Source organism: Alosa sapidissima, chromosome 15 (assembly GCF_018492685.1).
Source record: "Alosa sapidissima isolate fAloSap1 chromosome 15, fAloSap1.pri, whole genome shotgun sequence".
Lineage (NCBI taxonomy): Eukaryota > Metazoa > Chordata > Actinopteri > Clupeiformes > Clupeidae > Alosa > Alosa sapidissima.
Window position 1 is genome coordinate 9,328,458 of NC_055971.1, and position 27,072 is coordinate 9,355,529.

The 27,072-nt window shown below is 44.2% G+C and overlaps 3 protein-coding genes across 7 annotated transcripts in view; all 3 read right to left on the bottom strand.

Moving 5' to 3' along the window:
- Positions 1-422: 422 nt before the first annotated feature.
- Positions 423-3,446, bottom strand: LOC121683290 (dehydrogenase/reductase SDR family member 13-like). Of its 3 annotated transcripts, none has more exons than XM_042062862.1 (6): positions 3,393-3,446; positions 3,082-3,180; positions 2,748-2,866; positions 2,510-2,633; positions 1,385-1,711; positions 423-1,135 (listed from the first exon to the last, which is right to left on the bottom strand). In XM_042062862.1, exons 2-6 carry the CDS (start codon positions 3,110-3,112, stop codon positions 876-878), a joined length of 861 nt encoding a protein of 286 aa, XP_041918796.1. In that variant the 5' UTR covers positions 3,113-3,180; positions 3,393-3,446; the 3' UTR covers positions 423-875. The 3 variants fall into 3 exon arrangements, with proteins under 3 accessions (XP_041918796.1, XP_041918797.1, XP_041918795.1); XM_042062863.1 differs by lacking the exon at positions 3,393-3,446 and adding an exon at positions 3,321-3,339; XM_042062861.1 differs by lacking the exon at positions 3,393-3,446 and having other exon boundaries at positions 3,082-3,314.
- A 2,222-nt stretch (positions 3,447-5,668) lies between these two features.
- Positions 5,669-16,414, bottom strand: phf12b (PHD finger protein 12b). 2 transcript variants are annotated; one of them, XM_042062860.1, is made up of 16 exons: positions 15,678-16,414; positions 15,245-15,368; positions 14,470-14,648; positions 12,316-12,388; positions 11,439-11,904; positions 11,099-11,219; positions 10,226-10,358; positions 9,785-9,946; positions 9,511-9,663; positions 8,674-9,352; positions 8,255-8,344; positions 7,926-8,090; positions 7,619-7,717; positions 7,437-7,519; positions 7,140-7,278; positions 5,669-6,837 (listed from the first exon to the last, which is right to left on the bottom strand). In XM_042062860.1, the coding sequence occupies exons 2-16, from the start codon at positions 15,308-15,310 to the stop codon at positions 6,437-6,439; spliced, it is 3,009 nt and encodes a 1,002-aa protein (XP_041918794.1). In that variant the 5' UTR covers positions 15,311-15,368; positions 15,678-16,414; the 3' UTR covers positions 5,669-6,436. The 2 variants fall into 2 exon arrangements, with proteins under 2 accessions (XP_041918794.1, XP_041918793.1); XM_042062859.1 differs by having other exon boundaries at positions 15,245-16,414.
- Positions 16,415-17,899: 1,485 nt separating this feature from the next.
- The window catches only part of sez6b (seizure related 6 homolog b), a 150,588-nt gene continuing 141,415 nt past the window's right edge, over positions 17,900-27,072 (bottom strand). The window contains exons 11-18 of one of the 2 annotated variants that reach the window (XM_042062857.1): positions 25,175-25,369; positions 22,261-22,452; positions 21,738-21,932; positions 21,213-21,251; positions 20,961-21,069; positions 20,747-20,843; positions 19,956-19,964; positions 17,900-18,918 (exon numbers count right to left, since the gene is read on the bottom strand). In XM_042062857.1, coding sequence (XP_041918791.1) covers positions 18,889-18,918; positions 19,956-19,964; positions 20,747-20,843; positions 20,961-21,069; positions 21,213-21,251; positions 21,738-21,932; positions 22,261-22,452; positions 25,175-25,369 — 866 coding nt within the window. In that variant the 3' untranslated portion in view covers positions 17,900-18,888. The remainder of the gene's footprint in view (positions 18,919-19,955; positions 19,965-20,746; positions 20,844-20,960; positions 21,070-21,212; positions 21,252-21,737; positions 21,933-22,260; positions 22,453-25,174; positions 25,370-27,072) is intronic. The other variant, XM_042062858.1, reaches the window with a different exon arrangement.

Here is a 27,072-nt window from a genome sequence, read left to right on the forward strand (position 1 = left end):
GAGTACAAAGGCAGAGGGAGGCACTAAAGTAGCTACATTACACTGCTCTTATCTGATGCTGCCGCTCTATCAATTCATATATGCTGCTAAAGAACTGCAGCAGAACGAGAGGAGTGCAGATTTACAGATGGAACAGCATTCTGCAACGATTGTGTTGATGATAACATCAATTTTGAACACAACTGGCCTTTCAAGATCAGTGCACTTTGAGAGTGCTGGCTGCCTGCAGAGTTCTGCTGAGTCATCACGAGTATGCATCAGCCGTTAGTCATTCGAAAGGCATCTCCACAGCAGAATGCACACAAATGCTTAATTGATTTTTTTTTGACACGTAAGAACACCCGGGCACTACCGGTACATCTGAAAAGCATGCTGGCTTTGCAAGCAAGCAAGCTTCGCTGTTTGAAAGCAAATCAGTGACATGATCAAATGGTAATTTATTAATGGCTTACAAAAACAAAATTGCATAGAGAAAAGGGAGCAGAGTTCGATAAGTACAGAATGTAGTACTGACAGTGTATTTTGATTTGAGGTGAAGTGTCACTATTTGGCATTTTTAATATTCACGCATTAGAGTATGAAGCATCAGTCAAGGGAAAATCAAGATTACATATTTTTTTAAAATGTCATAGAAAAGCACAGTAAAATTCTCTATCTGTCTCTCTCTATCTGTGCATAGATCAGTTGTTACTTTCCAAACAATGTCAGTTTGATAAGGCTTGTTGCAAGTATAAAGACAAAAACAAAGTTTTGATGTCTTACATGCAAGTAACACTGGAAATCCAGAGAAAAGTGCAGCACATATTCCAGGAGCAACATTCCCTAACAACATTCCCTAACCTCTAGCTCAGGAGCAACATTCCCTAACCTCTAGCTCAGGACAGACCGCATAGCCTCTCACTGACTTCCCACAGCTTCTTAGCCAGACCGTCATCTCTTGCCTTCGCGCTAACTCCCTGTAAGGCACATGCGGAGAAGTAGCGTCCGCTGAACGGCTCAATACCTTCCTGGAGGGCGCAGTGCAGGGTGGTCTGGGCACCGGCCTCTGGGTCCAGGAAGAAGAGCCGGGAGAAAGGCAGAAAGAGCAGCCGCTGCCACAGGCTCAGGTTGCGGGAGAACTCTGTGTTGATTACCCCTGGATGGCAGAGAGACAACTGAAGAATGAAACTGCACTGATCCAAGAATGTTTTAAGGATTGAACTGCTTGAAAAAAAAAGGTCAAAATATTATACAGGCAAAACATGCTATTATTTTTCACAATATAGTGGGTTTGATTTATTAAGAAGAAATAAAGCAAAAACAACAGACATCAGTTCAATGTGCATCACCCCGAGTGTTGAGTAAGTCACTGGAAATTAGCTCAATGGCAATGACACTGACTCACCTGGGTGAAGGCTGTAGCAGGTGACATTGGTGCCCTCCAAGCGGTTGGCCAGTTCACGGGTGAAGAGGACGTTGCACAGCTTGCTGTGGCAGTAGGCCATGAAGCCGTGCCAGCTGGACTGCCCTGTCACCAGGTCCTTATGGGCACTCAGGGTGGCGAAGTCGATGGTGCCCAGGCGGTGGAGCAGCGCCGACACGTTCACCACGCGACTCTGTCCGCTCTGCTTCAGCCGCTCCAGGAGCAGGCAGGTCAACAGGAAGTGACCTAGATGGTTGACCCCGAAGACCAACCCAAATCCGTCCTCCGTTTGACCTGTCCCCATGAGCCCTGTGTGCAGAAGGGTTGAGGGGGAAGTTAGCATCAGGGGTGGATTCTGGAATCACGCCACCCTGGACACAAAATAGTCTTACACTACCCTCATCGAAATGTCAGTGTCCAAACAGGTTTGCTCTGTGTCGCCCAGACTAAACATCCACTAAAGTTAGCAACACCACTGGCCAGCTGTGTGGTTGTAATATCACGTGTCTACCACTGTAATAATGAAAGGCATGTAATGTAATGGTGCATTCAAGACAACTGAAATCCCACAGAATCCTACACACATCCACATAGTCCACAATTTGTACAGTGTCATGATTCATGTGTCAAACACCTGACATCTGTCATCTGTCAAATGATGATGGCCTAGATATGGGCTTTTCTGTAAAAACACCAGTTGTTCCTCCTAGGTGAACAGTGTGAGGTCCAAGCCAAATTTTGGAGCAGTCAGCTGGGTTTTTGGGGGGCCTTGGTAGGCCTGTCGCTGTGTGCAAATTCAGGCTTGGTTAACATGTGTCTTCCCACCTGCCCCAAGAATTTATTTTGTCACACCTTGCAACAGGTAACATCTGAATAGTGAATCCCTGGAATTCTGACCTTACGATTTGAAGTTATCCAGTGCCAACAATGTCTCAGCTTCATAAGGTCAGCAAAGGACAGTAAAGGTTAAGGTCTTGCGGGCCTTGCTTTCGGCCTCCTCTTTGACTATAATACGTTTTATGGCACGTTGCTACCCTTCAGTGCAACAGGTAATCATTCAAGATACAGTCAAACACCAACGACAACATGATTACCCTAACCTCACACCTGCGTTGTTGATGAGCAAGTCGAGTCGAGGCTCTGTCTTCAAAAATGTTTTGGCGAAGGAACGCACCGACTTCAGACTCGCCAAGTCCAGCTGCATGTACAGCACTTCACTGTTTCCACTCTCCTGGATTCGAGAAGATGCGAGTTAGTTTGCCGTTGTACCAACCTAGGTGCTTATGCAGCACCTTGACTGTATTTATGTATAACAATAAAACCAAAAAGGATAAAAACGTATTACCCTCCTAATGTCATAAACAGCAGCTTCTGCTTTCTGTTTGTTGCGACAGGCTAGAATGACACGTGCACCTCTCTTGGCTAGGTCCATCGCTGTGCTTTTCCCAATACCTGTATTGCTGCCTGAATAACAAGTGTTTTAAGTTGTTTTCACACTTCAGCATTTTACTCATGCTTGTTCATACATACATGCTATTAACGCGAATGGGGAGGGGGGGGGGGGTGCTAAATGTTAACATCATCAGAAACTTCATATTAAAAAAGGTGGTCAAGCATCGAAACTTCAGGTAGCTTTTAACGTTAGCGGTATGTATTAGCGACCAATTTAGCAATCTTACCTGTCACAATAACAGTTTTCCCTTTCAACATAGCACTGCTTCTGCAGCGGGAACCCTTAAACAATGTGTAGTACAGCAACAAATACAACACGATCCCACCTGACAAAACAGTTAAGAAGACGGACATAATGTAAAAGTTGTAGGTTGTAGTCACACTTGCGAAATATTGGCGTAGGCGATTAAGACGCCTCAGATCTAGGCAGAGCTCCTATGTTTTGAAAATTGCATGCCCCGCCGACCTCAAACACTTCCGGGATTCTGTGTTGATGTCCACAAGATGTCGCTATGACACAAATTGTAACTACACTCACTTTCTTGAGGTAATTCACATTGGGTGGCATCATACCGTGCTTCTCGGAAAGTTGGTTTAGAGGGGCGGCCCGCGGGGTCATTTGTACTGCCCCTTTAAAAAAAATGTAAGCTCTAGCAAGCGCATGAGCTGTATTCTCCACTCTTGCATCTCTCGCTCGCTTTAATCCTGCAGCCACTGCACCTTAGCCCATTGCACAAGTTAGACTACATTACAATCCATTACATTTGTACGTAAGTTGAACGTAAGTTCTTAGTTTAGTTTCAACCTAAATTGGCACTACGTTGGAGTTTATGAACTATTAATATTTAACAGGTTGCACCACACAAATAGTTTGTCAACAATATCGCAAAAAAAAAAAAAAAAAAAAACACGGGCACAATTTCTGCAAAACTTGGTGGAAAGTTGGAGCAGATCCGACTCAAAGGGAATTTCAAAGTATTTCTAGTAGCCTGGCTATTTTTTTCGAAACGATAGCGAAAGAAAAACTTGCAGTCTCTCTGTGTCCATTTAGTGAATGCTGAATTTGTGCGTAGCCTAGGCTATTGCCGTTGTCCTTCTTCACGTCTTACAACATGCAATAATAGTCTAGTGAAGTCAGAAATGAGCCTGTCTAAAGGCCTCTTGGAAATCATGTGGCATGTCACATTAAATGCGCACTCTTGCGATTCGAAGCAAAAAGTATTACCGATAGCCTAACGAAGTAAATTGCGTTTGGCGACGGCAAAACGTTTTGTGGTTAAAGTGAATCGTAGACTATATAATAACCAAAGAAAGTGAAGGAGATGATTCACCAAATAAAGTGGTTGTGTTTCTACAATATGTTGGCACAAAACGTAATTTCTGTCAGAAACCTAGGCTAAACGTTTTCATTGTCAATGTGAACTATGCAGGCTATGTTTTTCATTTATTCAAGCAGTGACATTTGGTATAGGCTAATGCATGGGGTAACGTGACGTGCGTCAGAAAAAAGATGGGCCTATCCCTCTCAAAACATGTTAAAATAGTGTGATTAGCAACCAGAAAAAAAACCCCGGGGGAGACACCGCCGGTGCCTGCCCCCACTGCAAAAAAAAATCTAGAGGTCACGGTCATCTCATTTAAATGATGGGAACGTCAAATGCAACAAGTAGGCCTATACGTCAGAAGAGCTACATATGCGACTGATTACACATTTAATTCACCTGAACAGTGTTTGAATCCTGTTTGTACTCACTGGAAATCTTGAACCTAGCAGTTACTGTGCAAAGCACAGATTCCATTACTGTTATCTTATCACGTATTTCATTCCATATTAGCCATCAAAAAACAGTTAAAGATGTTGTTATGCATGTACAAAATACAACATTTGAACACCCATATTGCTGCTGCTGTACTTCATTGTATCTACAGCTGTAATGTGATTACTCATACTTCAAGCCGCATTTCTCCGGCCCCTCAGTTGTGATGCTTTTCATGAACTGGCCCCCATTAATGCCCACCCTTCTAAAAGTTACATAAATGAGGTCAGCTGTATTAGAAACCCAATGATGAGCCCTCAAATGCTAGGCCAGTCAGACTGGGGGATGGCCAACCTACATTTCTGTGTGAGTGAGTTGCTAATCGTTGATTCAGATTGTGACAAAGGTCACCTTGTGAAACACAGTATTGCCAATAATTGCAGATGTTTGGACACATTATATTATATACCATTAATGTCAGATTAGTGAAGTCAGAATAGGCAGGCAATTGGAATCACATCAGTGCATGGAAAGGAACGCAGTGTAGATTATACACTACTGATTCCATTATATAATACATACTGAAAATGATACTGATGTATTCTAAAAATAGACAGATAAAACAGGACACTTTTAAAAAGGAAACACACCCTACTGGCCCCAGAAAAGTTATAAAAAAGCAACTAAATGAGAACTAACCCTTTTCGACAGGGTGTCACAGGGTTCCTGTTTGCGGTCACCTGCCCTTCTTCTGCCAGTGGATTTCCTAGAGAAATGATAAACCTTTGCTATGTACTGTAGACCAGAGTGCAATGTGATACCTATTGTACACTATTTTACAGATTGCATATCATACACCATATATGTCATTATATATACAATATGAAGTACAATTATCTTGGGTTTGGGTTAAGTGGTTTGGTATGGCTCATGTTCTGTTGCATGTTTTGCTAACCTTTCTTCATACTTACACAATGTCCAAGGTATGTACTTCTTTCAGACACAACAAACATGCTTACAGCCACACAACCTTTAACACAAGCAGACAATTTCTTGCTTTGTACTTAAAAATCTTTATGTATTTACACTGTTATAATACAGGCAAAAACCTTTTTTTCCATGTACAGAAATGCAAGAATTTTAAAACGAGATCTAAAACGATGTGTCTATTTACACAAGCTATTACAGATGGGACAGGACATAAAGACAGGTTTTACCACAAAGTTTTATACACAAAGAGAACGTAAAACTCAGGAAGTCTTGTCAAATTGAAACTATACAACAACGTATATGTACAAGGTGTCCTATGCCTCAATCACGGAAAACTGAAATGCCTTGTATGTCCATCACATACAGTTATCAAACATACACTTGTGTGCATGTGTGTGCAAGATGATAACAGCTACCTGCAGTGCAAAAGTAGCAAAAGAAGGTATGAATATATTTTACCATCATAAAATAGAATGGGATTAAATGAGCTGATTGAAAGAGAACACATATCAAAACATCCTATACTGGCACAAAGAGGACAATATGATACTCTGTGTATGAAGATCAGGTGACAAACTCCCAAATAGCGGAAGATAGCACCTTTTCAAGAAATAGTTGTAGAAACGGCCTTTGCATTATTTGAATTCCATTAAACAAAAAAGAAACAAAACTAAAAAATAAAACAATGTGCAAAATTAAATGGCTCATGAGACCTCAAAATACCTTGAATTCAGATGAATGTATGAATGTCACAAAATGAAAGTTGCTTCGTTTTTTTCCCTATGCAAATAGGCTTCATGAGCTTCCCTTGGGGCATGGTTGTGGCAGCCGGGAGCTAGGGCACCGAGTTTGAGTGCAGCACGGGCACTTGCTGTGACGAGAGAGCACGGGCGCCTGCCAGCTCTTGGGACTCCTGGACGGGGCAGGCCATGTCCTCTTGCACCTCCATCACCACCTCCTCCACCACCACCACCTCCTCCTTGGGCTGCTTGGCGGCGAACTCGGCGATGCTGAAGATGAACTGCAGGCAGCCCAGCTTGACGCAGCTGCCGTGGTGCAGGAGCGCCGTGCCCTCCCAACCGGCTCCACTGCCCCCGATCAGGCTCGAGCTGCTGGCCTTGCAGTTGCACTGGTGCCTGGAGGACTCCGCCTGGCATTGGCTACTCATCACGCCACCTGCTGGCAGAAAGCCCTCCACTGCGTCCTCCGCCTCAGATTTCCTCTTCTTACAGCGACCTGTGGGAACGCAGTGAATAAGTGATCACGCAGCTGATGGTGGGAAAAATATCCATTTTAATATTAGACTGTATCATGACACAGCATTCCAAAAGCTCCTTAAAGATGGAACTCCTAATGGGTTGAACCCCCATTAAATCAGGAATTTAATACAGAATTACATGAAAACTCAAGGGTCCCCCAACAACTGAAACTGATACATGTATAAATGTGCCCTACAGATGTATAAACCATGCATCAACTAAGCTTGAGAGTCTCTTAGTCGAACAGCCATTCTATTCCAGAGCATGGGGGATACTCACGGGTGATGCTCTGCACTTTGGAGACCAGACTGCTCGGTGGGGTGGGAGCCACCTTCTCTGAGAAGTCACAAGAGTAGAGGACGTTGTCCACGGTGGTCCCGTGCTCACTGTAGTTCAGCAGCTCATAATGCTTCGTGTTCTGAGGAACCAAAAGAGTGACAGGATGTAGACTTGATAGTGTAATTCCAATAAGCTAAGCTTATTAGAGGAAGCCCAATCTAACTATTTTGTCTATGGTATGTGATTTGCTATACTTTATAAGCACTTTCAGTATGCATGTGGCTGGGTGTTGCTTACCTCATCATAGAAAATACAGGCATGTTTTCCTGAAACATAATTGCAATGACCATATTTGGTAAGGCACACGTCCATTTCAGCACCTGGAGAATAGACGTCAAGTGGACAGTGTTAGCCACCCATGTATGTACACAAAACCAAGTGCCTGAATGTTTATTCATTTTTCGCCAGTCAAGTCTTACCGGTTCCTATGTACAGGGTCCTGTAACGCATGCTTACAGCTTCCCCTTTGCCCAGCACAGGATAAAACGCAGCCCGCGCCTGAACCTCCTTCTTTTGTGCTGTAATTATAGCATAGATAGTACACGTTACATAATAATAATAAAATTTCATCGCATACATACACAAATATAAAACAATTGTATTTGGGTCATTCCGTACCCTCACTTCAAATGGCCATCTTAGAATGAACACTTGCAACATTAAACAGAGTTTGTCCAGTCAGGCTAAAGAACGAGGACAAGAGAACAAGGGCTACTGTAGTCTTACCTTCAGAGGGCGGGGTGGGGGTAGGAGGAGATGGAGAGGCAGAAATGGGAGAGGGCACCCCACAGGGTTTGGGGAGCTGGGAGACCTTCTTGGGGAAGAGCTGCTGGATCCTCTGCCAAGCCAGCATTCGAACCATGTCTTCATCCAGCTTGCTCAGCTCAATGTCTGTCCACAAAACAGCATTTACAATAAGCACCAAAATACAGGTACACTTACGCGATAGCATTGAGTGCACACTAGTGGGAATTGTGAAAAACACCTTGGGTGCATCCTGGTTTTAGCTTTTTTGTCTGTTCATAAAGAGTAGCACTGAGTTGAATGAGCCTCACCTGGTTTTCCTTCAACTACTCCTTTCAAGCAGCCGGACAGAGCTGCTATTGCTGGAGACATGGACATGCTACCGGGAGACACCTTCCCCCCTAAGTGCAAAAAACATGACATTGAGAAATGGAAAAACACTGCAGTCTAAATAACATGACTAAGCTTTTAGCTCAATGCATTGATAGCAGTCTCTCAATGGAGGTCAATCAATCGGCAATCTACATTTCCGACTGATTTATGTAAGACTGCTAAATAACATTATGTACCTTGTTGTTTCAGTCCACTGAAAAAGCAACTTGGTTTTGAGAGAGATAAAAAATATGTCTGGAGAGCATGTTTGAAATTATTTGAAAACAGTGACTAAGCCTCCAACTAGCCATAAAACCTCTGCTCTGCCCTGGCTGGTTTGTGGAAAGAGGTGCCATACCTGAGGGAGGTAGAGGGGATGCCAGCCTGTCCGTGGGCTTATCCTGGATGGGTCTGGGCAGGGTGAAGGTATGCGTGTCCACCACAGAGGACGAAACCTTGGCACCACCCATACTAGCCACCTCGCCAGCCAAGACCGAGCTGGCACCCGATGATGCCGGTGACACCAGACGGGGGCTCTCTCTCTGAGCGCAGACGCTTAAGGGAGGGCCGCTCTTCTCAGTCTTCACTCCATCCGTCTTCACATGGTTGGGGAGCGATGGCTCCAGCACCGACGGACTCGGCAGCCTGGTGGGCTTGTGGTCACCCTGCTCCGTCACCTCATGCACCACGGGGCCATTGGCCTTCAGCCGTCCCTCCAGCAGGCCGTTGAGGGGCCTGCAGTCCTGGCAGGGCTTCTCGCTCGAGTCACTGCACCGGTCCAGTTGTTCCGAAGGGGCCTGGGGCTTGTGGACGACTGGAGCCCCCTGGGGGCCAACGCGAGCACTGCAGGGCTTGGACAAAGGGCTGGGTGAATGGGTCCTGTGTGTGGGGCTCGGGGAGCTGAGCTCGTTGGCCTCCACACAAGGCTTGACATCGGCCTGATGGCTCTGCTTGGAGTCCCGTTTTGAGGATGGCATCTGCTTGGCAGATAAATGTCTCATGACACTGCACTGAAGTGCAATGACACCACGAAGCCACTGCAGCACAAAAGGACAATAGTTAGAATGACACAGAACTAAATAAAATGCTCATCTACATAGAATAGACATACGAGGGAATACAAAGTCACTGGTATAGCCACTGGTATAGCCACTGTGATAACGGCAGGTGCTGGCTGGATGTCAGGTGTGCTCACCTCTTGTTGCTCGGCCTCGTTGGCAGAATACTGAAGGGGTGCCTGATGCTCCTTTTCAGGAACGCCGTGACAGATCAACTCCCCTTGTCGGACTCCAGAAGGTTCTGGAAGGGGAGGGGGGCACTGGTACTGACTCTTAATGGAGTCCGGGACCTGAAAAAGATTTAGTTAAATTAAGTTTCATGCTCTATACTTAATTTGTGCAACTAAGAAGGATATAGTTCCTTATTCTGCTTATGAGCATGGAGGACCATGCCAGCAATGGTAATTGTACCTTAAGTGCCAACTTGCTGTGATGAGGGCCCTTTCGGTGGGGCAGGTTTTGTCTGTGGGCCAGCCGCAGGAAGTCAACCTTGACAGCATTCTGGGAAATGCGGTCCTGGAACCGGTCAAAGAGCTGGCACCGATTGCTGTAGGTTGTACTCCTCTGGTTCAGCTGAGCAAGAAAAGGATGTTAGTTCACAACACAAAGCCGCCTCTCATATTCAACACACAAATTACTATCCGGGGATCATAATTCACAATGTATTCACTAGTAATACGTAACAAATGGAAATGTGCTGGTAAAGTTCCTTTGTTACAAGAGATTCTATATTGTTTTCTGCTCCAAATTAAAATGTGCAGTCTGTTTAAAATACTGTTTAATTTGGGAAAATTTCCCTTCTATACTTCAGGGTGCTGAGCATTTCAAATGCTGATTTTGGTAGAGACTCACCACCACATGCTCAATGTGGTTTGGACACATCCATCTCCCAGTGGGCATGGCAGTGAGAGGCGGGTCCAGACAGTCCATGTGGAACAGCAGGGGGCAGTAATCGCACTGGACCAGCGGAGCAACTCTGCAGCTCCTGAGAACAGCAGAGGAAGACTAGCAGTTTCAAAAACATGTTGACTACTGGATCCAGAGATTGCCCGAAAAGGGAGAGTCCAATCTCAGGGTGAAAAAGTATAACGACAGTAGGGTCTGGACTTTTCCACCAGAAGCTGTTTTTTGGTTCCCACCCAGTTTCATGAGCAACATTACAAAACCTTTCTCTGACTTTTTAAGAGAAATGCCATTTCTATGACCTTTCACACTACTAATACAAACAAATGACATTTGCAATTGCAAAATGACTTTACTCCACACTGGCTGGGCTAATTTACTGAACTAATCAACCCTTCCCATGAGTTTTCTAACAGGATAGGTAGTCTCCATCAGGAAATCTCTGCTGGATCTATGCTATAACGTCTGGTATGCAAGTAAGTAAAATTTATTTTTAGAGCACATTTAACCACAGCTCGCACTGACCAAAGTGCTGTACATAGTGCATTAGCTAAAGAATAATAAAATAAGTAAGTAAATAAGTAAATAAATACACATACACATCAGTGATGCATTGCATCTTACTCATTAAAATCAAATAATGCATATATTTAAGGGTTAATCAGATTGTGATGAACAAATACGGAACATGCAAAACTATGTAAATGTATGAAAATGCAGGTGTCTAAGATGACCAGGTTGTTGGACCTGTCAAGTAACTTTATGAATAGCAAATACTGAATTGAACACTTTCTTTTGTTCATAGTGTTCAAGATGTCCTACCTGCTACAGGAGTAGCACAGCCTGACTGGCAGTGGGACCAGCCCACTGGGGTCCAGCTCGTGCTGCTGCCTCTTTACATTCTTTCCGGTCATTTCTTCTTTCCGTCTTCGCTTGCTGCTTCCTGGAAGACCACGGACATTGTGTCATTAATCAGATTCATTCAACATTAGATTACAGTGAGAACATACATCAGGGGCATTTATGCTAAAGGAATGCTTGCAGCTTGTACACTGCACTGCTGCTTCCAATGTGGTAAAGTGAGGACAGATGGCTGCTTCTATGAACTACAATGGGCTCTTGGCAATGGGTTGAGAGTGTTAAGTGATACCACTCTGCTGACCTGGCAGCGCAGTCGTGCAAGTGAGCTCGTTGGGCAGCTGGAACTGCGTGGGGTTCTGCTCCATGGCGGCAGCGATGAGCAGCTCGAAGGGACGCTTCAGACGGGGTCCCCCCGTGGCCCCGTCCGTCTCCGAGCCCGGCGCATCTTCCTCAGGGTCCAGCATCTCCTCGTCGGCGTCGTTGGGCTCCGACGGCGTGGGGGTGTCCGTGGAGGCGTTGGAGGTCGGGGTGCCAGGTCGGCTGCTGGGCCGACTGCTGACCCGGCGCTCCAGGAGACGGACCTGCGCCACCGCCACCCGCAGGCTCCCGCCGCCACCGCCCGGCACGGGGGGCAGACCGTCCAGACGCAGCGCAGGGCCCGTCCCGGCGCCCGCACTCAAGTCCAGCTCGGCTGCCGGGGACGATGAGCGCTTGGAGAGCGGACACTCCAGCAGGCCGTTCATCTGCTCGGCCTTCTGCTCACGCTTCTACACAACACACACACACACAAACAAACAAACAAACAAACAAACAAACAAACAAACAAAAGTCAGATAACAAACAAGCTCAGTTGGCAGACTATTTAGCCACACAATAAGGGCTACGTTCCCAGACAATATGCACTGACTAGAAACAAGACTCCACAATGGTGGAAATGTTCAAAATCTACACAGATCTGTTTCACAAATCAAAGACACAATGGTTAACTAGGATGAATTTACATTGGTATGGTAACTCCAAAATAAACGGCACAAACTATTTACTTAGGTGCCAAACAATGTTCTGTTGTGGCCAGGACTATACTCACTGTTCAGAAGAGATGGTAATATGATACACTAAAGTACATTGTGGCAAACAAAAGTCAGTAAAATAAAAAAAATTCTAGAAATCCTTCTCACCTTCTTGTGAACATTACAGCGATGACACATCCAGTCTCCTGGAGGAAGCATTTCTTCACTCAGTGGGGGATTGCTGTTCCCAACGTAAAACACAAATATCAGATACATTACTTTCACAACACAGCCAAATGTGGAACACTTCAGAGGTACAATACAGCAACTACCCTTTAAATCAGGATTTTTAGATATTCAGGCAAGGAAATTGGAACATTGAGTAATGCAAAAGGCATCACAGTATACTATGGTAAAAACTCCCTTTACACAACTGTTAGGTCAGGACAAACTATTGATCAATATCTGATTGGTCAGGACAAACTATTGATCAATATCTGACTGGACGAGAAGCATTACGTGAGTCGCAATATCCCAAGAGGATGAACCAACAAAAATCCAAATAAATGACAGAAAACACTATTTGATGTCTTAATACTCAGTTGGTAGTAAAAGTGTTTTATAGAAGCAATTTGGCATTTCTGATTGTGGCATTTGTTGGTAAAGGATATCCCCACAGCAGTGACTACTTGCGGCACTCTGCTGAATATGCGTTACTAAAGCCACTCTCACAAGTGCCATATTTTATCTAAAGCTAGAGACTGCCAATAAGTTGATTTCTCGATGGTATAGCCAAGGAAGTCATGGAGTCAGTTAAGAATTGTAGGGGCTGATAACATAACGTTACATGCAGCCGCCTTTACCGTTATCAAATAAATACCCAAAGTGAATTTTGATGATGTTGATAAGAACGTATTCTGTGGTACATACACTACTGTGTAAAAACATTATACCCCAATGATAGGAAACACCATAGTTATTTAAGAACAATGAGAAAGTTTAGCATTTCCCATTCAACTAAACGAGAGCCAACAATCTTTTGCCACCAACCCCTGTGTGACGCTGACTATGACAACACATACATCTATACATGTTTGAAGTGTTCAAGTATTTTGAAATGTGTCCTGGATCAGCATTAATAGATTGCTTGAATAACATTTATGTCTCCTTGCATGCTCAGAAGTCTGACATCTGTATGCAAAATTAGAAAAACAGTCTGTCAAATTGCATTTCTGTTGGAAAAAACACCTGAATAAAAATAATAACAAAGAACCAACGATGCTGCAACTATGCTGTCTTGTCTCCCTCTAGTGGAAAGCATTACACATAGCCACAGGATATCCAGTGACAGGAGCATGACAACAAAGGGAGTGTAATTGGGCTTTTAGGCCCATGCTGAACCAAGAGTATTTCCATAATAAAGTTTTAATGACCCATCAGTATGGTCCATAGACAACGTCAAAAGCTGATAAGGGGAGGCTATAATGAGTGTAGACTCTTCTCAAGTATGTGATACCTTCTAAGAAATCAAAAGTAAATGGCTATGCTAATACACCAAACAGCTGCTTTTGTACAGGTTACATTGATTACTTTAGCCTGAACTGCAAACTGTGATCTATATAATGGTTTTGTTTGTGATCATTGGATCATTAACATGAACATCAACATTAGCATACAATTATTATTCTGAGGTTTTAGCACACAGACTAGCTTTGCTGTTAGGTGATGAGAAAGCCTTAACAACGATAGCCTCGATTACCATCATAATGTGACATGAAGTGTATTAGACAGCTCAGGTTGACAGATGAATGGTGCCAAGGTAAAAAAAAAAAGAAAATTTGAAAGGTCACTATACCGTGTAAACAGAAGCACACTGACAAAGTGCAAGGCTGACTCCGAGTTTAACTTGCTCTTTACCATCAGCCTTAGGTGCTGCACAGTACACATACGGTAAATCTAGCAACGAGATAATGGAACATGAACAGCTTCAAACAGATACTGTGCCCTGCTGGCTCACTGAATTAACTGTGAAGTCTGTAGGGTGCAAATGCCTGGGGCCCGACTGCAGCTCCCCAAGCACAAAAGGTGTCGATGATGCTGACTGCATCTCCAGTAAAATGTGTTTCTTTGTAAAAATTATCATTTACTATGCTCATTGTGCAAATGAGGTGGAGTGACTACCTCTCACGCGGTCCAAACATCACTTGACTGGCCATCTCATTTGCTGACTGTTATGGGAAACATTTGCTTTGAGGTAAGGGAAAGCTTGAAAAGTCCACGCAGACGCTTACAGACAATAAAGAATTCAAAGTATCAGCTTACCAGCACTGCAAATGAAAGGCGGCGGGACAATGATCACAACACAGAAGATCGCCTCCCTCGCGGCAACTATCACAGGTATCGTGGTTATTGGCTCTCCCACTTCTCCGGGGTTCCCTTTCCGGTTTTCGCTTCTTTTCTCCATCCTCAGACTTTGGTGGTGCAAGCAGCGTCTGTATTTGCTGAAAGTGGATACATTAAACAGCTCACAGGTTTACTTAAAACGCAAGTATATGCCGTTTGCGGATTGGCTTCCAACAGTGTAAACAAACATCCAAAAGACATGTTGTACCAAGCCATCATACAGCTGGCTAGTGCATATGTAACGTTGCAACCAGCGGTTAATTCCCAGTTTGTATCCATATACAGCTTGGGCTACAACATATCAAGTTTGGAGTCAAGCTACTCTCACAACTGTCTTCGCGAGTGTGGCCAGTTTAAGTGTTGATTAACATAGCTGTGAATTACCTTTTCATACGCCCAACTAACCTGTATATAATGTACATTAACGTGTACATGGTGTGCTTAGGCCTTGGCATACCTCATCAGTGCACTGGCTATAAATAACTGAAGTGCCAGCAAAGTTAATTATTGTAAAACTGCCTAGCACTACACTGTACTTTTGAGTTCATTGGTAGCATAGCTACTTCGAGCAACTGATTTGGATGGTTATTTTGCAAGTACCTCTTTCAACTTGACCAGCTCTTTCTGGATAGAGACAGTTTACAAGTGTGACTGTATCAGAATAAAATATAACTTGAATGACATCTTGCCTCACCTCCATTAGACCCCCAGACGTATCCAAATCGTACACAATCCTCGGGGTCTCCATTTTGTCCCACATTCATCAAACGTTAGCACAATCAAGGCTCCCGCTGGTAAGAATCCTTAGGTTTCACGGTCTAAGAGAGTGTGACACTCTCTTTTAATCGGCAGTCGATTGAAAAACAAATGTGACAAGGCTTCTTGAAGATGCTTTCATAAATGCAGAGAATAAAAGAGAGTAATGCTGGCTGTGCTAGCCAAGGTTAGTGTCGCTGCCTAGCTAGCTATTTAGCTAGCGACCCATTTCGACAAGCAAAGACAACGTTAAGGGTACTTGCTGTTAGGGTAACAGAGCTACGAAACACAGCGAACCATAATGTCAAAGGATCATCAAAAGTGCATAAATTGTAGGTTTTCCTTTCACCCCGAGCTTTGAATAGGCTTACCACGTTCGAAATAGTTATTGTTTATGCGGCCTAGCCTATGTGATTCTTCTCTCTGCTCCTGCAAAAGCTGCTGGTAAGGATGCTAGTAAAATGAACAAAACAGCTTGCTTCCATTGTTGTCAATAAGCAGATTCCAATAATATGCAGAAAAAATGTTCCCTTAGTTTAACCGACTGTTAAAAAGCGCAAACATGTTATTCGCCGCACACTGCAATATCTGAAGTATTGTTATGAAAAGGCAACCATCATTGCTTGCTAGCACAGCTAAGCTAACATTCTCTCAATTGAGTTGGCGCAAACGCGAACGAACTGACGTGTGAGCATGCGCATTGGGTTGTGAAAGTCGGGCTGGTCGGGCTCAGTGTTTGAATTAAAGGAAAAAAATAACGAAAATAATTCTGCTTAAATTGTTACACATTAAATACTCATACAAAAAGTTCGTAGAGAATGTTATGTAGGGTATTTTGTATTTTTTTGTAGTACTGGCGCCTGCGCTGCGCATGCTCATGGAGAGCATTGCAAATGGAGACGAACTAATTATCAAGTGTTGACCTCAAGTTACCGTTTTTCCGCCCTCATAGGGGCTTTTCGAAAGGGAAAGAGACTATGTAGGTATTTAGCCAAACTGGGATAAACTGTAGCAATTTTACAATGATAGAACGAACGATAAGAGGCCGAAGAAAAAGTCGGAATCGAAATTGCTTGCTGCTGCATCGCATCATCCCAGCAACAGTCCCTATCAAAGTACAATGGCGTCTCCCAAGTCTCGCGGGCGGCACGTCAATAAAGAGATGTAGGCTACATAGTAGCACCAGAGTGAAGCCGAGTGGTTTCGATCAGGGGTCTTTGGTAGCACCACTAATTCCATCCAAACTGCATCCAAGCCGATAGCTTGAACGTGGAAACTGCTTGTAAACACAGTCGCTAGTTTTTAATGAGAATAATTACAGGCGAAACCATAGGCTACAAGTCTGGCCACTCACCCAAATATATTCTGTGCAATAAGTGAAGTGTGCTCCATGAAAGCCATATTTCTAGTAACGTGAGTAGGCTAAACCCAAAAACGTTAGAAACGTTATAGGCTATTCCTCATCTGCGATTGTAACGTAACATGTAGATTGATTAGACTTAATGTAACATGAAGGGGTTTGCCCATGTTTTGTCCTGAATAATATACACACGACTGAACTATGTTAGAATAAATAGACTAGTTTTACGACTGAACTTTACAACATGAATGCATAGCTGGATGGGTAGTGTGACCACATTATTTGCTGAGCGCTAACATATAGCCTACGTTCACTAAACGTAAGTGCGGAAAATAGGTCTATAGTCCCAGGTCTGTTTATGTGGAATGTTAATTATGTTGGAAATGGGGAGGTTTCCCAATCACACTTCAGTTAATTTATGGTAGCCTATTTGGCCAGCTAATCTTAGCAGTTTTATGTGCTCAATGGGCAAATTCTCGCATGGTGTGATGTGATGTGATGTCCTCATGTGTCATTTCTGATGCACTTTTGAAAGCATGTTTGCAAAACTGCTATTATAGTACTCTTCAAATGTGAAGCCTACTCGTGATTTTGAATACTTTATTGACAGATATTTCCATGAAATGGTTAATTATTACATATATATTATAAGAAGTAAGAAAACACATTTGTTTTCATAGCATTACAGTAACATTGCAAGTAGGTGACTCAGTGAAACCATTTTATTGTGTCTACCCAATTTACTGAGCTGACTTTTTTTTGTACATTTTTAGTACATTCTTGAACACCTTTAATCTCTGAGCACTTGGATTTAAGCAAAGAGAGAAGCTGAAATAAAACATGTCTTTGTTTTCAAACCAATTGGATTGTAGGGACAGTTGTTGTGACCATCTTTTTGGCACATATTACTGGGATACATTTTGCCTGAACATCAGTGATGACAATAAGGACTGCAGGACTGATACATTGTCATAACCTTTGATATGAGAGTATGAAGCTGACTCAAAATTATAAAAAATATGTGTACATACATAATATCATTTACATTGTAAATCTGTGTGAATGGCTTGTCAGGTCACTGATTTCAACATTGCACAGATCATAATAGATTCATCTTCACTGGTTCTCAAGAAAAACATTTAACTCCAAAACATTTTTGCAGCTTACTTTGGTTTTACAGGTGCATCGGGATCTCTGGGAACCTTTATTAGAAACAAAAATGAAACCACCTGCCATTCTTCAAAGTGTGCCATTTAATATTTGTTTTATTACACATATTACAATACTGTTGAGAGAACAGTTTCACACTTCGCTTTAACCCTTCATTCTCCAAGGTGATTTGCTCAGCAGTCACCAAGTAGCCTAAGATCTGTTTCAGTCCATCACCAGTTTGATTCAGTTTTTTAAAAAACAAAATTCAAGTGATAATAACATTGGAAAATGCCCTCTTAATAATATATCCATTTTCAATATAATAAACATCATAATAATTTAGTAGTGCAAAATAAGTAACACAAGCCGTTATGTTCATTACAGTTCAGTATACATCCAGACATCAAATGATCAAACATAAAAGTAGGGCTAAGACAAGTATTTTGTTAAAAATGAAAACAGTGGGTGCAGAATACTGTGTAGTGATCTCGCAAAACCCCTCAACAAGGTGTAGACTTACTGTATGTTGCCTGGCTAAACCAGGTGAGGAATGAATATTTGGAGGAAATAATATAACATTTGCTGTCTGTTCATTCCATCAGTCATCCAATAAATCAAACATCTTTAAATAGATGTTTTTATATATAATAGGATACTATGCAAATGGTTGATTACCAGTGAATCAAAAAGAAAAATGAAAATATTAATAGTCACCAAAATCAACCTGTCTCTTTATGTACACAGAAAGACTTACATTAATGTTTGATGGGTAGTGTCCTACTGTCAGTGCCATATCATTCTGTTAGGATCAGTCACTGGGTAGAAACTGTACAAACACCACTGCTAGGTCATTGCTATTGAAGCTCTACAAAAATAATATCAAGTCGTCCACACTCTTTACAGTGCTTGCAGAATTCTTCTGAAGACAGATATTTACAGCAGGTTCAGTAAGGGCGTACAGGGAAAAAGGGAGGCGGGACGAGTCACAGGAGAAATGGAAGGTGCCGGAAAAAAATACTTCCACAAGGCATAAAAGGCTTGAATTCCTCCAGGCTGAAAAATGCAGTGTTTTAAATGGAAACTTCATACTCTCTTGTCTCCTGTAAATTACAAACATGTAGGTTTTTACAACACACAAGAAAATGACTTGAAGAAGTCGTGCAGTCAGGATTGATCTCCTTAAAACAACAGAACAAAGATCAAGCCACTAACCAAAGCCAGTGATATGAGAACAGAGCTGATATGAATGTTACATGAATTCAACTCAGAGAAAACAAAATGGAGAAGCCCACCCACCACAAATGTCCAATGACTTCTGCTTCAAGTGTTCCTTCTCAAGTTCAAATCCCTTTATTGAGCCTCTTAACAAAAGCAAACACCCACATGCAAACCCATTTTAATGATGCAAATGTACATTTCTTTAGACAAAAGAAAATGGCAAGGCAAAAAACAATACATGGAATACAATAGTCTAATAAACATTAAGTCATGGTTTGACAAATGAGTATGAGATAACAGCAAATGGCATCTTAACATGGTGTCATAATAAAGAGGGAAAAAAGGAACAATATTTATGTTTCACACTAGCAATGGGAGTTATGTCAGTTTCCTTAGTAGGTACTGGTATGGCCATAACTTTATGTATAACTATTTGTTTATTTTTTTTTGAAGGTGCTCCCTCTTGCCTAATAATCATGCTCAGATGAGCTGTGTGTGAACAGCAGTCGTCACAGATATAAATCGGTTACACCACCGGGTGGCTCAGCAGCACATGCGAGACATTTCCATTTGCACCTGTGAGCAAGGTGACATTGCCATTGTGTTCGCCTCACCCCACCCCAGCTGACCCCGTACCGCTCAGCGCTCCAAAGACACACACACATCTGGGAGCAAGAGGCACATGTGGATTTTAGTTTGGTCTGCTCAGATTCATTTGAACTGTTAGTCTAAGCATAGCCACCGTTCTCAGGAGATGTGCACAATCCCACTGAAATCTAGTGTGAATTATTGGTCTACTAGACCGCTCGGTATACACAGATTGGCAGATGGATTTGAAAAAGAAAAGTGTCTGGACGGCTTAGAACAGAGTGGCTGATGGGAAGAGGTGAAGTTATGCGGTGGTGTCAGGGGGCCTCACCTCGCTGTTCTTCATGGGGGCAGTCAGAGGAGGAACACAGACAAGAAGCAGTGTTAGCAAAGGAGGCAGGAGAAGAGAGGGCTTATGGGGGCGGGGGGAGCCTGGGATGAAGGCATAGCAAGTCCTTGCTATGGTTGTCCACAGAGAAAAGAAGATGGTGCACTACAAATGGGTTTCTATATTAGCTCCGACAGGAGTGCTGAGAGACTTCAGGATAAGTGGAGCAGCCTAATTAAATCAATACGGATTTAGTTCGCTTTTAATGAGACAAATAATACTTGAAATGCCAGAATTTCCCTAATAGGCCTAAATATACTCCCAATGTAGCAGGATGATTGCATACATATTATTTTGCACACCAAGATGTTATTTCATGGTTATTTGTTTTAGATAAACCTGCAACATGGTGACACACATGCTGTTTTTCAAAGCATAATTTTCTTCAGATATGAGAATAATGATCAAACCTGAATGAGATATCCAGTATTTGGTCTCACAAATTGGGATCAACATGTTTGTCAAATTACTATTTAACAATGTATTTTGTAACAGTGTATGTTCCTAGACCACAAATTATATAATGATCCTTACATAATCATGATTGTTTCTTTTAAAAATAGATTATGGCCATGCAAAGCCTTCTTTTGGCCGTTGTTCAAACACTCTATAATAATTGTGATCTTCAAAATTTCTCAATGCTATTTTAACTTTCTCACACGCACAAAACCCAGAGTATTGACCATCCTCAAAAGCAAGTGCCGGACTCTCTGTGCTGCCCCAGCGATACTTACTGCTGTGTCAAAACTAGGGTTATCAAAAGCCGAATCTCCACTGATGTGGTCGTACTGTGGGGAGGACGTAGACAATCGTAAGGACTTCCCCTGGTACCTGAGGGGGGAAGGAATCATCTCTTCATTATTAAGTAGTGGTAGGATCTAAGCCTGAAGATTCCCACATATAGGTTTTAGAGTTTTGATTTATTTCAGCATACTACACTTGGATTACCTTGAAAAGTAGAAGTAAATTCCTAGAATGACCGCAGTGATGATGGCAACAGGGATGAAGACAGCGATGGCCACATTAGGGCCCTCAATGTTGAGGTAAGCACTTGCAACTGGTCGGGGAAAAAATATCAACAGAGTTGTTCAGAAATGTAGAGCCGACAAGGCACAACACATGAGGCACTCACAATAATTAAGTAACCAATACAATGGACCATTTTTTCAAGTATTTAGAGAGGACAGAGAGAGTACTTACCATCCAATCTCTGCTCATTAATGTACTCGAGTGCGGAGCCTGGAAAATTATACAAAATTTTAGGCACTACAAAATTCAAGTATGTACACACATACATATGCACCAAATTAAACATGTCTGCAAAGGCTATATTGACAAGTCCATACCAGAAAATTTCTAGACATGCTGTGTGTTATAAGCAAAGTCCTTTTAGGCAAGTCCCTCCACTCGGCGGCCATATTTTAATGCTTTTTGGCCACGTATCAGGCATCTATTTCGGCAGAAATGCGCGTGAGCAAGGCTTCACGACACAAACCTTGCTCCAGCAGTGAGATCGTAACACATGATTGGCATGATGTATTCACACCATATGATTGGCACAATGTATTCACATGTCGACTTTTTTGCCATGGAAAGGGCAGGATATGTGTAGACAACTGCGTTACAAACTACTCCCATACATTTCTGCAGGATTCAGGATTTTTTGAGTGCTGTGTCTCCTCATTAGAAAGTCTCTCTTATAGGTGTTCCCGTTGCAGTACCCACCTTTGCAGACAGGGGGAGGGTTGCTCCACCATGAGGGGCGTCCCGCCACACAGCGGATTTCAGGCTCTCCCAGGAGCTCGTAGCCCTTCTGGCAGGTGAAGTGCAGCACCTCTCCCGCCTGGTAGAGGCGCTTTTCGGGTCTCAGGGAGCTGTAGGGTGGGGTGCCTGGGTTCTTGCAGGGTTCATACACATCAGCTGTGCATCAGAAAAGTATACATTTAGCCCACACCAGATGCTTTCCCTCCCAATGCAGCTTGCACGGACGCAGACACATAATACACCTGCGGGCTAAATTAATGACTTTAGATAGACTAATATCATGCACCGCTAACTCTTCTTCCATAACAAAAAAGTTTACACAAAAACAAGTCTTTGCATTGCATTTGATGTCGAGAAACATTCTAACACACTCATTCCTGTCCACATATATCAAGATGCAAGACCCATTACAACAGTATATTTTTCTTTCAGATCATAATATAGAGGGGACAAGCAGGGGACTACGAGAGGAGTGTTTACTCACGAATGCATTTTGGGAGCCTCTCGCTCCACTTGGGCCCGGAGGAGTCTCGGTTGTAGCAGGAGAGAAGGCTGTTTCCAGAGAGCGAGTAGCCTTTGTTGCAGATGTACTGGATGGTGGAACCCACTGTCATACGGGGACTGGACATCACGCGGCGACTGTGCTCCACTGTTCCCGGATCTGGGCAGGACAGCACTGAAGACACACACAGACATAGATAGGGATAAATATTCAATTACCACCAAGCAGAGAATTAGACATTTTCAAATGTGCTCACAGTGAGGTCAAGTGATAAGTGGTGCCATTTAAGTTGTTTACATTGATGTTTGCAGGAGTATCAAACAAGTAATAGACAATACAAATCTCTTCTTTATTGCACAATCAAAATTACATTATATTATGTACTTTTATGACTTTAAACCAACTTTATTCATTATAATAACAAAATCCTTTTTTTTAACGTTTTAACTATGTTGTGATTTCTTTCAATGACTGCCACATAATCCTATTTCAAGTTATGCTTGCTTTGTTAACTGCACCACTAGAAGGAGAAAACAGATTTGGAAAACCAACTTTGATAAATAATTTTACCTATATGTGCAATTCCCCTACTCACCACTAGGTGGGGATACAGTTATATTTTTTTTATCTGAGTCGCACACTCTCAAAGCACACATTACCATTACCTCCAGTATCCATTTAATATAAAAAAGTCTGGCAATGCTTCATGTATTCAATCTCTTTTAATTAAGAACTAATAGGGTAAATTAAGTTTAAACTTGAAATGTCTAGACAAATTTGTTTCACACAAATCGCATAAACATAAAACACTTTGCAAACAAATATGAGAATAATGAACAGCTCCACTCCGCTCCGCTCCCGTTTCAAATAGGTGTAAAGAGAATACGTAATCTGGGCTTTATAATCAGGATCAGCCGCAGATGGACTTTTACCGAGGGGCACGGTGGGGAAAGCTGCTCCTCTCATTGGACATGGAGCACAATGTGCGCAGTTTGCAGTCTGCTCCACTGCTCCGTCAAACTCCCACACGCGCAACTGTAAGCACTTGTGAACTCAGCTGAACTGCACTGTCTCTGCTCAAAGTCAACCCATCTAATCAGTCTACACAAACACACACACACACACACAAACACACACACACAGGTACACTACACCTCTGTCTTTGTTTTTTTAGGTATGCGCCCCGCAGTGTGAAATGGTGGCCATTCCTCAGGTCTTATTCTCCCTCGGCGAGCGTGCTCGAAGAGGAGGACGAGCGTGGACAGTGTGTGTGTGTGTGTGTCAGAGAGGTAACCCACCCCTGCCTGCGCGGTCTCCAAGCTGAGCCCTGAACACACAGCGCTATGTAATAAAGAGATTACGGCAGCCTCCGCCTCGCAGCGGCGCCCCCGCCAACCCAATTCTCTCCCCGGCAGGAGAGGGGCCAGCGTGTTAATGATGTTGGTGAGTGAAAGCGGCCCGGCGCTGAGCCTGTGGCTCCGGGGAGGCCGGATGCGGAAGCGCCCTGCCGGAGCAGCAGAACCCGCTGCAGGCTCTTTTGTTGGCAGGAGAGGGGGGGGGGGGGGGCAGGGGGGAAGGGCCCAGGATCTGGGTTTGGGTTGGTCATGCTTCTCTGATTGTTGTATCCGCGCTCGCCGCCAAATATTTGTGCCTGTCTGTGACTGTGTGTGAGTGCACCTGCATATGTGAGTGAGGTTCTGGGACTGCGTGTGTGTTTGAGTGAGAGCGAGTGTGCGTTGGTGGTGATGTGTGTATGTGACTGATGTTCTGTGTCTTTCTCGGTGTGCCATCTGTGTGAGTGAATGTGTGTGTGTGTGTATGTGTGTTTGTGTGTATGTGTGTGAGAGTGCATGTGTGTGCTGATGGGGATGTGTGTATGTGTTTGATGTTCTGTGTGTGTTTGTGTGTATGTGTGTGGGTTGATGGGGATGTGTGTATGTGTGAGGGAGAGCGTACGAGCCAGGAAACCGGGCCAGGTCATTACCGCCGCCTGTCTGTCCTGTTCACACTCAGCCCACCTCTCTCATCGGGATTCCGAGTGGCCGGGGGGGGACACAAGAGACGCTGTCAGCACCGCACCGGCAAAGACACGACACAGCTGTCATCCCCCCCCACCCCCCTCCTTCTCCTCTTTTAATAAAACACTCAGAGAGAGGAGAGGTGGAGGCTGTCACAGGGGTGGAGGTGGCACTGGAGAGAGGGCTGAGGGTGGGGATCCAAGAGCGGGGAAAGAGGCATGGCTTACAGAAATAGTTCGCCCAAGGTGGAGTGCAAAATGCTGGGGAGGAGAGGAGTGTGAATTGAATGCGCCCCCTTATCTCCAAAGGCTCGCCGAGAGAGCAAGTTATTACCAACGAAAGCATCCCACTCGCTCTCCACTGTCTTTGACTGTACATACAAGAGGGATGGAGGAGAGGCAAGCAGCCACTTGCTTGTACAACTCCAACTCCAACTCCAGCTTGACAGCCCCATCTTGGGTCCACGTGGCACGGTGTGGGCATCTCAGAGCGGGCATAGAGGGGGGATCGTAAAAAATCCTGCGATAGCTCGAGTGTGTGTGGAGAGAAACAAGAGGCAGAGAAGGAGCTGGAGGGGAGAGAGATAGAAAGAGAGGCTAGAGTGTAAAAGGAGGAGGAGGTAGAGAGAGAGAGAAGATATATGGGGGTCAGAGGAGGAGCAGCGCATCAGGCCGCAGTCAGATTTCCCCATCGTCTTTTCCTCTCCGCCTTTCCCTTGACCTCGATGGAAAAAAACGCCATGAGGTCAAGGAAAGATGTGAAGATGAATTCACAAGGAGAGAGAGAGAGAGAGAGAGAGAGAGAGGGAAGGAGAGAAAGAGGGAGAGAGATTGACAAATGGGGGTCGCAGGAGGAGCAGAGGGACAGGGCTCTCTTACCTCTCTCACAGCTGGGCAGGTCTCCGCTCCAGGTCAGGTCCCACTGGCACATGAGCATCTCCGTGCCAACCACCTCAAAGCCCGGGTAGCACTGGTAAGTGACCACTGTGCCGTGGACCAGCTCGGGGTGAGAGGTCGTCTTCCAGCCGTTGGTGATCTCGGGCAGCTCGGGACAGGTGTCATTGCGCGGCACCTCTGCAACAGAGGAGGATGACACAAAGGACAAGAGAGGTGGAGGACAGGAAAGAGAAGAAAAGAGGGAGGGAGACAGAAAGAGATGGGAGAGGGAGAGAGAGCGAATAAAGGAGAGAGCCAGAGGAGAAAGAGAGGTGAAGGAGAAGAGAGGGAAAACATTGGTAAATAAAAAAAGGGCAGCAAGAGGAGTAGACTCACATGAATGATTGGAAAAGAAACCTCACAGCTGGATGCCGCACAGTCCATTATTTCTCCAGAGAATCTGATAACACGTCTAGCGCGCTGGGTTATAGATAGCCGCCCATACAATAGTGGCGCGCTCCGTCTCTCAGTGACCAGAAACACAGCAGACAAAGGGGACACATGCTCTCCTCGGAGCGAGCGAGCGAGCGAGCAAGAGAGGCAATCCAGCGGAAGGCAGCAGTTTTGTTGTGATTATGAAAGCTGCCCCGTGCCAAGGGTGAAGGGCTGCCATGCTGTTTGCTGATGCCTATTCATCACATGGCAACGCAGTGGAAGGGGGCGCGGCGCTCGACGAATGTGTCTAATCAGTGCAAGCCCATGCTGTAATTGGTTATGCCTCCAATAGGCCAGAAATTCGGTGCACCTGCCACCTGCGATACTTGGCCGGGATTTTGTTGTTGTTTCTTTTTTTTTTACCCCTCCTATCTCTCCCCTCTTCTTCCTTTTCATCAGACGGGGCGTGAAATGCCTGCAAAGCATCCAGCTTTCTCTCCCCTGTGAGTCATCAGCATTCAGCTGCTCTCTCTCCCTCTCTCTCTCTCTCTCTCTCTGGCGAGGAATTCATTACTTGTTATCAGATTTTTATTTATATGTAGTTTGGCACCAGACCTATGCTGCTGCGGCAACTGGAGTGTCTTGGCGGCTCCAGGAAGATCTCTCAGTCTGGGGCTTGTGTGTTGCTCTCCATCCTCCTCTTCCTCTTCCTCCTCCCCCTCTTTCTCCTCCTCCCCCTCTTTCTCCTCCTCCCCCTCTTTCTCCTCCTCCCCTATAGAGGCCCCCGGTCCTCCAATTTACCGCCCCTCACTTTCCTACCCAGCTCCCTGTAATGATTTCATATTAGGTTGGGAGGATCTCTCCGTGGTGTCTTCTGCCATATCTCTAACAAGCAGCTAATTAGTGTGCTTCACTTTTAATTAGCACGCTCAACACAGACTGCAAAAGCTGCATAGAGGCAGTCTGAGGAGCAGTTTATTTTTATAAGTAGGAGAGGGGTGGTGGTGTGGGATGGACATGCACTGGACACGACCTTTAGCAGGCCTGCTGTCAGGGGGTCAAGGGCTACAGATGACCCGTGCTTCCAAGGCCAAAGCGTGGGGGGCCATGCAATGGACTGTATTTTACTGGTGGTGCTGGAGTGGGTGTGGGTGAAAGGCCCCATTTGACCCCAAGTCCCCTTGTCCTTCCATACAGAAGGAGGGAGGGGAAGGAGGAGCACCACAGAACCGGGTTGGTGTGGGATGGACATGAACTGGACAGGACCTCAGGATGAACCTGTTTACTGACCACAGAGATGTGGTTAGAGAGAGCCCAGAGGAATATTTTGCTGTCTTCTCTTTATCTCACAGACCCAAATAAGCCATTATTAAGAGCCTGCTGTATTCTGGACTGTTTCTTTTAAATTGTAGTATTGAAAAGATTGAAAGAGGACGTGAATTTAAGATCTTAAGTTGACTGGACTT